The 11,230-nt window shown below is 40.8% G+C and overlaps 3 protein-coding genes across 3 annotated transcripts in view; 2 read left to right on the top strand and 1 right to left on the bottom strand.

Moving 5' to 3' along the window:
* dph7 (diphthamide biosynthesis 7) overlaps positions 1-7,389 on the top strand; it is an 8,476-nt gene extending 1,087 nt beyond the window's left edge. Inside the window, exons 3-8 of the mRNA XM_037680637.1 lie at positions 3,048-3,142; positions 3,215-3,375; positions 5,864-5,936; positions 6,020-6,085; positions 6,164-6,336; positions 6,662-7,389. Of these exons, the coding sequence (XP_037536565.1) occupies positions 3,048-3,142; positions 3,215-3,375; positions 5,864-5,936; positions 6,020-6,085; positions 6,164-6,336; positions 6,662-7,041 (948 nt within the window). The 3' untranslated portion in view covers positions 7,042-7,389. The remainder of the gene's footprint in view (positions 1-3,047; positions 3,143-3,214; positions 3,376-5,863; positions 5,937-6,019; positions 6,086-6,163; positions 6,337-6,661) is intronic.
* Positions 7,390-8,986: 1,597 nt separating this feature from the next.
* On the bottom strand, positions 8,987-10,427 carry mrpl41 (mitochondrial ribosomal protein L41). The gene is made up of 2 exons (XM_037680636.1): positions 10,327-10,427; positions 8,987-10,071 (listed from the first exon to the last, which is right to left on the bottom strand). The coding sequence occupies exon 2, from the start codon at positions 10,048-10,050 to the stop codon at positions 9,643-9,645; it is 408 nt and encodes a 135-aa protein (XP_037536564.1). The 5' UTR covers positions 10,051-10,071; positions 10,327-10,427; the 3' UTR covers positions 8,987-9,642.
* Positions 10,428-10,734: 307 nt separating this feature from the next.
* Positions 10,735-11,230, top strand: part of pnpla7b (patatin-like phospholipase domain containing 7b) — a gene marked incomplete in the record, with an annotated part of 164,612 nt that continues 164,116 nt past the window's right edge. Inside the window, 1 exon segment of the mRNA XM_037679949.1 lies at positions 10,735-10,763.

Here is an 11,230-nt window from a genome sequence, read left to right as displayed (position 1 = left end):
TCTGCAGGTAAACCGCTGCAGCTCTGCAGGTAAACCGCTGCAGCTCTTCAGGACACAATGAATTTTCTGATTTGTCAGTTGCTTGATTGTCAGTTATAAACATCAAGATTAAAAGAAACAAATATTTGAAATATATCAGTCTGTGTGTAACAAATGAATATACAAGTTTTACTTATTGAATGGAATTACTGAAATAAGTCAACTTTTTCACATTATTCTAATTTTATGACCAGCACCTGTATTTCAAATGTACTTTTAATCACTTTATGTGAGATTTATAAGTGTATTAAATGCAGGATCATTTCTCATTTAATTAGTATATCCCACACCAGGATCAGCTGTGCCCCGTCATCCTCCTCCCTGCTCCGCAGTGATTCACACATCAGACTGTATACAAAAATGCAGGAACTTATGCATAGTGCAAAACTTTAATTATTGTGTTTTTTAATAAAATTGCCCATGACTTTGAATTATTAGGGGCGGAGATTTTTTTTTTAAGAGCAGAAGCAGAAATGTGAAGGACCAGCTCTGATGTGAATTTTAAAAAGTTCAAGACAAAACCAGCTCTGATTTGATATTAGGAAGCTTTGTTTAAAATTATAGTTTTATTTAGTTCATCGTTTTACAGTCACTCTTTGTCAGGCGGGTTGAAAAATATGCAGTGATCCTTGAAATGCGCAAACACGGACGCGCGCCTCCTCCTATCCTGTCTGCTCCAGACCACGCAGCTCCACCCGAACGGGCGATGTAGAACCATCTGCACACGCGTCTAACAGAAACTGAAACTTATACATTTATATATATCCATCCATCCATCCATCCATTTTCTTTACCCGCTTATTCCATTTTGGGTCACGGGGGTCGCTGGTGCCCATGTCCAGCAATCACTGTGCGAGGGGCGGGGGACACCCTGGACAGGTCGCAAGTCCATCACAGGGACACATAGAGACAAACGAGACAAACAACCATTCACTCTCTCACCTAGGGACAATTTAGAGTTACCAATCAGCCTAACATGCATGTTTTTGGTCTGTGGGAGGAAACCGGAGTACCCGGAGAAAACCCACGCATGCATGGAGAGAACATGCAAACTCCACCCAGGAGGTCCCTGGACCGGGGTTTGAACCAGGGACCTGCTCGCTGAGAGGCAGCAGCTCTACCAGTTGCGCCACCGTGCTGCCCATTTATATATATATATATATAAATACTTTTACATATATAGAAACTTACCACTTGTGTATGGTGACCTGCGTCAAGAGTGAGTCACTGACAGATGTGGTGGAGATAATCCGGTGATTTTTCAAAATAAACGTTTTTTTTGTTTGTTTGTTTTTCTGCGCGGCCCGGTACCGGTCCGCGGCCCGGTGATTGGGGACCGCTGCTCTAAAACACATCTTCAAATCTGACTAGCAGTAAATGCATCTTATGAGTTAGTTACTGAAATAAAACAGCTTAGAAAAGACTGCAGCTTTGCTCTGAAGCTTGAATAATATTTAAAGATAAATAATTATTTAATGTCACTGCCAATCAACAACCTCCAGCTTTATTTACAATCCCAATCCTGAAAAAACTGGGATGTTGTAAGTGGTAAATGAACTGTACTTATATAGCACCTTTCTATCTTATCAAGACACTCAAAGCTCTTTACACTAAAATCTGTGCCTCATTCACCCGTTCATACAGCTCTATACTAGATCTCTACAAAGATAATTGAACAAATCATTCTAAAGAGACTAATCAGTGATTTATCACATTCATACACTGATGGGACACACATCAGAGGCTATGAGGGGTTCAGTGTCTTGCCCAGGGACACTTCAGCATGTGACTGCTGGTGGATTCGAACCCCCAACTCTTGCATTGGAGGACGACTGCTCTAACCACTCAGCCACAGCCGCCCCTTGTTGTGCAAAATGAAATTATGATATGCAAATCTCATAAACCCATATTTTATTTACAGTATAATAAAACCTAGTGTAATGTGAATGTGTAAACAAAGAAATTTAGCCTTTTTTAAGTACTGTACTTGCCGCCATACACGTCACACCACCGTATAAGTCACATCAGTCCAAATATGTCTAATAAAGTGGAAAAAAACATAAATACGTCGCTTCACCATATAAGTCACATCTGTTATGCGTCACCACTGACGCGTCACGTTTGTTGCACGTCACCGCTGACAACCTGGAAATGTGGGCCGATGTTGTGCCAAAAATCAAATGGCGGCCGCGGAAACGTGCACGGGAGGACTTTAACAAGAATTTAACAAGATTAACACTTAAAAACAATTATTTGTTTGCTCATTATAGTAAAGGTGTGTCTCAGTTGAACTTTTCCTTAATAAATGCACCTTGACAGTCAAATCAGCTTCATTTCACCTGGGCGTCGCGGCGAAATGAAGCTGATTTGACATTTACTCCAGGAGTTCCAGAGCAAGACGAAGGTGGCTTTGTATGGCAAGCCAATTGTCTCGTTAATAGCCACTTTTACCAATTAATGAGACACTTGGATTGCCATATTAGTTGAGGGCCCTCTAGTGGTTGAAAATGGTAGTGTTCAATATTTTCCTTGGCAGAATGAATGAAATCATGAAAGCTCGGCCAAAACTTGGGTTATAAATATATAGAAGAAAAAAAACAACACACATATATATATATATATATATATATATATATATATATATATATATATAAGTCACAGGTATGCTAATTTATGCAAAAAACTGCAATGTATACAGCAAAAAATACGGTAGTTTTGAATTGTATAGCAGCAACATGTCTTTAAACAAAAGGCTATAAAGGTAAAGGAATATCATCAGTAAGAGGACTGAATATATAAAGAACATTTTAGAAGACAAATCTGAGGCAAAGTGAAAAACTTCTTTGGCAATAACACTTTTCTTTGATGTAGTGACATGAGTAATTGTCTTAAATGTTTTTAGTATCTTCATTGGTCCTGTCCACACAGTACAGTAACAGTAGACGTTGTAGTACATGATGTGTTTGTTACAAAGTCACAGTGTTCGCTCATGAATCTGTGTCCAGCAGGAGGGTGGACTCCGTCTGCAGCCTCTGTGCTGCAGCCAGGTTGGAGCAGAGAGACTCGCTCTGTCGCTGGACTGGTCCACTGGAAGAATGGACAGGTACTGGAGCTCCAGCAGCTTCTAACCTGTCAGCTGCACGGTAAAAGAAACGTGAGCCTCATGTCTTTTCAGCAGCAGCGACGTGCGGGTGGTGTGCAGTGACTCTGCAGGCTGCATCACTGTGTTTTCTCTGGCTGAAGGCGCACTGACACCACTGTGTGAGTGGAAGGGCCATGACTTTGAGGCTTGGATCTCAGCCTTCTCCTACTGGGACACACAGCTGCTTTATTCTGGTAAATAAGCTCAGGACTGGAATCAGCCAGGAGAAAACTGGGAAGTTTTCTTTTTAAGTGTCTTTAAGTTTATTAATATAATTTGGTGGTAAATATGAAGAAAAATGAAGTAAAACTCTAAATTTGTTCCCTTTGAATACCTGCATTATTAGGTTAGTGTACACTCTAAATGTAGGGGGAGTGGTGGCGCAGAGGTTAGAGAAGGTGGGCCTGTGATCGGAAGGTCTCTGGATCAACTCCCTGTACTGAAAACATCAAAAATGTTGGTGGGAAAGGTGAAACACCCTCACCTGCCTCCACCTTCATTTGCCCCACTCTATGCCCTTGAGCAAGGCTATATATATACATACATTATATATATATATATATATATATATATATATATATATATATATAGATAGATAGATAGATCCTTTCCAAAAAATTAGAATATCATGGAAAAGTTGTTTAACTTCCATAATTCCATTCAAAAAGTTAATCTTTTATAGATTCAGGGCCCACAGTTGAAACGATTTCAAGTATTTGTTTGTTTATTTTTACATAATTTGGGCTTCCAGTTCATGAAACTCACGAAGACGGTTTAAATTTTGGTCCCTGAATCTATTCATCTATTAAAGATTAACTTTTTGAATGGAATTACGGAAATTAAATAACTTTTCCATGATATCCATGATATTCTAATTTTTTGGAAAGGGTCTGTATACAGAGCCTTGTGAAAGTATTCAGCCCCTTAAACTTTTCAACCTTTTGCCACATTTCAGGCTTCAAACATAAAGATATAAAATTTTAATTTTTTGTGAAGAATCAACAAGTGGGACACAATCGTGAAGTGGAATGAAATTTATTGGATGTGTCAAACTTTTTAAACAAATAAACTGAAAAGTGGGGCGTGCAATATTATTGGGCCCCTTTACTTTCAGTGCAGCAAACTCAGTCCAGAAGTTCAGTGAGGATCTATGAATGATCCAATGTTGTCCCAAATGACTGATGATGATAAATAGAATCCACCTGTGTGTAATCAAGTCTCCGTATAAATGCACCTGCTCTGTGATAGTCTCAAGGTTCTGTTCAAAGCGCAGAGAGCATCATGAAGACCAAGGAACACACCAGGCAGGTCCGAGATACTGTTGTGGAGAAGTTTAAAGCCGGATTTGGATACAAAAAGATTTCCCAAGCTTTAAACATCCCAAGGAGCACTGTGCAAGCAATCCTATTGAAATGGAAGGAGTATGAGACCACTGCAAATCTACCAAGACCCGGCCGTCCCTCTAAACTTTCATCTGGAACAAGGAGAAGACTGATCAGAGATGCAGCCAAGAGGCCCATGATCACTCTGGATGAACTGCAGAGATCTACAGCTGAGGTGGGAGAGTCTGTCCATAGGACAACAATCAGTCATACACTGCACAAATCTGGCCTTTATGGAAGAGTGGCAAGAAGAAAGCCATTTCTCAAAGATATCCATAAAAAGTGTTGTTTAAAGTTTGTTACAAGCACCTGGGAGACACCAAACATGTGGAAGAAGGTGCTCTGGTCACATGAAACCAAAATCCAACTGTTTGGACACAATGCAAAATGATATGTTTGGAGTAAAAGCAACACAGCTCATCACCCTGAACACAACATCCCCACTGTCAAACATGGTGGTGGCAGCATCATGGTTTGGGCCTGCTTTTCATCAACAGGGACAGGGAAGATGGTCAGAATTGATGGAAGATGGATGGGGCCAAATACAGGACCATTCTGGAAGAAAACCTGTTTGAGTCTGCAAGAGACCTGAGACTGGGACGGAGATTTATCTTCCAACGAGACAATGATACAAAACATAAAGCCACATCTACAATGGAATGGTTCACAAATAAACGTATCCAGGTGTTGGAATGGCCAAGTCAAAGTCCAGACCTGAATCCAATCCAGAATCTGTGGAAAGAGCTGAAGACTGCTGTTCACAAACGCTCTCCATCCAACCTCACTGAGCTCCAGCTGTTCTGCAGGAAGAATGGGCAGAACTTCAGTGTCTCCATGTTCAAAACTGACAGAGACAAACCCCAAGAGACTTGCAGCTGGAACTGCAGCAAGAGGCGGAGCTACAAAGTATTAACGCAAGGGGGCCCAATAATATTGCACGCCCCACTTTTCAGTTTTTTATTTGTTAAAAAAGTTTGACACATCCAATAAATTTCATTCCACTTCACGATTGTGTCCCACTTGTTGAGTCTTCACAAAAAAATAAATTTTATATCTTTATGTTTGAAGCCTGAAATGTGGCAAAAGGTTGAAAAGTTCAAGGGGACCAAATACTTTTGCAAAGCACTGTATGTGTATATGTATATGCATGTATGTAAATCATCTTTTATCTGTTGTTCCCTTAATAATTGATCATAATTGTACAACCTTGTAAGGATTTTTTTCCATTTATTTATTTAAAACTAGTTGTAGAGTTAGTGGTGTTAGTTTTTCTCATCACTTCATGTGGACTTGTTTTTAGGTGGGGATGACTGCAAACTCAAAGGCTGGGATCTCCGAGCTGGTCCTTCACGCCCGGCTTTCATCAGTAGAAGGTAGTGAAAGGCCCCGAGTTGATGGGTTGTCTCTGATAAGCATTGTGCTCAATATTTATTTATTTTCATTTTTCCTCTCAAAGTCACTCCATGGGTGTGTGCAGCATTCACAGCAATCCACACCGTGAACATATCCTGGCTACAGGCAGGCGAGTATCTGCATGCTTGCAAAACAAATGGACTCGTTCTTTTAGTCATTTTTTCGTTCTCACCTTTTTCTTCTGCAGTTACGACGAGCGGGTTTTGCTGTGGGACAGCAGGAACATGAAGCAGCCCCTTAGGGAGACTCCAGTGGGTGGTGGGGTGTGGAGGCTAAAGTGGCACCCAGACGATCCAGACCTGCTGCTAGCAGCGTGCATGCACAACGACTTCCATATCCTGCACTGCCAGCAGGCCCTAGGTTGGTGTGAAGGGAAGAACTGTTAGCTTTGGCTTCTCCCCAACTGAGCCTGATTCACAGGCTGTGACACTTGGCTGTTTATAGATTTATAAAGATTTATAAAGATTTGTAAAGAATGGAGGTTCTGAAACGTTGGTAGTAACTCGTTTCACAGAGTCCAGACTGACCATGTTTCTCCCCTAAAATTAAAATTAAGTCAAATATATTTACAGGATTTCTGCTCAGGTAGTAATTTAATACAATTTATTTTTCAGCCCATTTAACATGAAAAAATAAATGTATGAAATGTTTTTATGTTAATAATCATTGTTGTTTACGTGTTCAGAGGGCGGCGGGGGGCCGTGTCCAGTTGTGTCCTCCTACATCCTTCACAACTCCTTGGCATATGGAGCGGACTGGTCCAGGCTGCCCCTCCAGGGCTTTGCTCCCCACTCCCCTCCCACCACACATTCAAAGGAAAGTCCTGCCGAGAGCGGAGGACATTTACGGCTCCAGTACGAATCACCCACAGCCAGCTTCGACACTTCCCTGGAGGACGACTTGGGCCGATACATCCCAGAGGAACCCCCCACAGCCCCCTCTACCTCCCCTGCTGCAGGTCCAGCCCCCAACCCTGAGGACGCTGCCTCGCTGTCCTGTTTGCTCGCCACATGCTCGTTCTATGACCACATGCTCCACTTGTGGCGCTGGGACTGGACTCGATGAGACTCAGCAGGAGTTGCATCATTGCTGATAAACTGGTTTGAGGCAACACCAATATATTCTTCCATTGACGATGGATTCTCCACTCTAGAATATTTTATCCAATCACCAAAAACTTTTTATGATTGCTGTATTTAATAATGAATTCTGCTCAATCCTTATTCTGCATTTGTACTGTGGCAGCAGTGCACCCAGCACAGTTCACCCTCAGACACTTGTTTTAATGGAACCCCTGCACAGAAACACATCTGACTACTAGTCTGTCGTGTTTTCTGTTTCATGTCGTCATTGAAGCTCATCTCAAATGAAATGTTGAATAAATAGTTGCCCTGGAGTCTACACGACACCATTTAAAGAAAACTGAACATTTGTATTAATCACCAGGTCACACCACTTGTGACTGAACAAAAGTAAACGGGTCTCTGGATTCAAGGCCTGGGAACGTTTTTATAAAACCAAATACTCATTAGCATATTTACATGTACACAGTTGTTTTCTGAATGTGTATATTTAAGATATTAAAAGCTGTTTAATATTACCCACCACTGAGTGATGGTGCATTTGTCACGTTGCAAAATCTCAGGAATCACTGAACCAATTTGGATGAAAGTACAAATGATTAACTTTTTGAATCAGCATAGTTCAACATGGTTTATTCAGCCTTAGCAAACACATATTGAGACAATATTTATTATAAGATGTTCAGTTTTACTAACATGGACCAAAATGTACTGTGTTGGCAGCCGGGTCGTCCCCAGCACATACTGAGGACTGATGGTAGGAAGACGTGTCATGAATTGATTTTAATTAGGCCTGTCACATAGTAATGTGTCCTGCGTCGAGGCTTCGAACCACGTGTCGAGTAATCCAGGAGGATTTATGTGGAGCGTGCATCGAGGCGTGTATTGATAATAACGCGTGTAGTGACGTTCGAGGCCTCGCTAGCTACCACGTGACCAATTCAGGAACTGGCTCGTTTGTACGCGCAACAATTGAAATATAAGGAGCAGACAGAAAAGTCCATCACCACCATCATCATAAAGACAGATTAAGATCATTTGCAGATCGAATTTAGACTTTATTTGAGGTCCTCAAACTTTTTTTTCCCTTTTATTCAACTTAAAGCTTTGCAAACTAGTTATTATAATCCATCTACCTGTTTTACCTTTATAGTCCACTTGATGGCGCAGTAGAGCAAATGAAGCACCATGGTGCGTCGGATCAGGAGTCCAAGTAATGGAAAGCCTCAGTGCTTCATGAAGCTTCATCTCACCATCACCACTGTCACAAACAATCGCGTGATAAAAGAAAACGATCGACCTCATTTTTATTTATTGGCTTCATCGCGTCTCTTTCTACTGAAGACTCTGGATGACAAATGGCTCCACTCCGGTGATCTTCACTGACCCCTCCCCTTCTCTTTAAAATCCATTTCAACTGTCCAGAATTGTTTTTGGGTTGTTAAAAGCAGCAAAGAGCTAAGCTACGAGCTAAGCTACAAGCTAAGCTACGAGCTAAGCTAACAGGCCAGTCTCAGGAATAAACTTCCGTCTTATCGAAGCTCCAAAATTCACGGTTGAAACCCGTGCCTTCATGTAAAAAGTTGTTTTTCTCTGCAAAAAGAAGCTGAGAACTTGTTTACTGATTTTTTTTTATTAAAAGTTTTGTGTGAAAAATGCTAAAGAGCTCAAACCACACCGAGCGTCCGCCATTGTGAGAACCAAAAAAAAAATAGAGACAGCCCATGTCACGTCAAGGGGCCTCCCTCCCATTCTTAGAGACACGCTGCTCGCTCCCTCACTATCCATCCTTATGTTCAGTCTTATACTGCCATCTGGTGGTCAAAAAAAAGGTACTACACAAAAATTAACCAACATTTCTTCTTAAAGTTGACAATAATTACTAGTCAACTTTCAAACATTGTTTATCTCAATAATTCCTGAGACAATTAATCACCCAGTAAAATTTGTGAATGTGACAGTCTTTATTTTAATCAAACCCGGGTATTCATTAGATGAACGTCTACAAGTGATTCAGTTTTGGAGTCAAACCTACTGAAGATGGCTGCCAGTTAACTCGCTGTAGCAAACATGAAAATGGATAGAACTCAGTTTGTACAAGTCTGGTAGTAGCTGAAAATCCTTGTTTATTACACAGAAAAGGGCTGACAGATTGTGCTCAACATTATTCCAAGTTTTGGTCAAAACTGCATAAGCTCATCATTTATCATCAGATCATCTCGGTTTAAAAGTCTGCCATGAAAAGCAGCAGGCGATGTGCATCCTTCAAGAAATACTGGGCCTTGTAATTATTCTTAAACATTAGAAAATTTAGATGAACAGTTTTATTTCCTTCCACAAAATAAAACCACTTGACGAACATTCAATATTTGTGTTTCTTATGATGCATGAGCTCAACATGACACATGGGTCAATGTGTTCTTATAGAGCACTTAAAGGTGTAAATGGAACCCTGCTCACATGTGGGTTGTACACACAGTTCTGCCTCATGTCCAGAACATCTGGTAATGAACTGTTTAACTGAGCTGCCTTTTAGAAGTTCAGCTCATCTCATGATCCTTCTGGGGGTTGTCAGACTCCATCTCTAACGCACATAGTTCTTGGGGTACAGCTTGAAGAGTTTCCCTTGCTGGGATGGCTCAAATCCATACTTCTCCAGCTGATCTTTGCTGAAAGTGTCCTCCTCAAAGTCTTTCTTGATCTGGGGAGCCACAGCTTCATTAAATAAGCTCTGTGCAGTGACGGGTGGTTCTGTTCCTCTTGGTGAACGGTATGATACGTAAGGCTTGAGTTTAAAATTCTCCAAACTGGGCACCACAAACTCTGGGATCATCTCATGGACGCTGACAAACTTTCCGCTGGGCAGCTTCCGTCCAGAGGGCCGAGCGCCTCGTCCTTTATTGTGGGATCTTGGGCCGCGTTTGCTGGTGAACTCAGACATCCTGTCTGCGCCTCTAACCAGACCCCTCATAAGCGTGGATAACACTCCCATGGTGGTCCTTCCAGGTTTCTTCTGGGATGTAAAAAAAACATCATGCAGAGAGAAGAATAAATGAAATACCGATGCATTTAATGACCACCTAAACACAGCTACAGATCTGTATCTGACAAGCTAAGATTACTTTACTAATTAACCAAAGCTGGAGGCAATTACCAGCTCCCCGCGACTTTGCACGAGAAAGCGGGTAATGATAGTTAATTAATGTTTTAGTCTACATTTACAAAATTATTTCTGAGTTACTACATTAGATATAAAGTCCTGGCTCACCTTGATCACGCCGTTAGCTTGTTGCAAGTGTTTTTCCTCGTTAACAAAGAAGTGGTCCCTGATTGGTCGAAAGTTATATCTATTGACCAATTAGAGCACGGAATACTGGCACGTCACTGTCAAATGACTGGAAGAGAACGAGTAAAGCGTTACCGGATATGCTTAAACGTGAACGCACGGTTTTTCAGAACAAATGCTTACGATAAATTGTAACGTGTAAATAAAAAAGTTTACGTCAAGGATTACAATACCAGTAAAGAAACTATAAATAGCTAGTGAAATAAAGTTAATATTGAAGTATATATCAGTTTGTTTATGCGTTGATGTTCATTTTAACTTGTAATATCTTTTATTTTGAAAAAATAACAGGAAATGCAGTATAATCCTACCACACTGCTTTTACAAGTTTAAGATACAAAATAACTGACGCTGAAAAGGTACGTAGGAAATTTGTTTGATTAATTTATTCCAAAACTATTAATAAACGAGTTGTGTTAAGCAGTTTTAATATATGTATATTGAGAAATTTGGGTTACTTGTTTTGCTTACATTGTGTGTTAGTGTTGTGGAGGAGTGCATGAACAGAAACAACCTGTTCATGAAGAAGCGCAAACTTAGCTTTATTTGTGCTTGACCGTATGTTAAACGAGTTGGTTGCTGGTCTGAAAATGTAGGTTTTTATATGTATAAAGAGGAGTGTACTTTCAGTCAGTTTTCATGTTATGATGTGTGTCAACAAATGTCGTCGGCCTCGAACAGAAGTTACTTATTCAGAGTAATTTATGGTCCAGAAAGCGTGAGGTCAGACACCATGAAGCCCGTGGGTAGTCTTCAAACTGAGGACACGCCGTGTGGAGATGAACTTTGACCCAGATTTCTCTACCTCCTGGTCTGTCTTCTCTCC

The sequence above is a fragment of the Nematolebias whitei genome, chromosome 8 (genome assembly GCF_014905685.2).
Source record: "Nematolebias whitei isolate Nwh7 chromosome 8, NemWhi1, whole genome shotgun sequence".
In the NCBI taxonomy this organism is placed as follows: Eukaryota; Metazoa; Chordata; class Actinopteri; order Cyprinodontiformes; family Rivulidae; genus Nematolebias; species Nematolebias whitei.
This window is presented reverse-complemented; position numbering and strand designations above follow the sequence as displayed.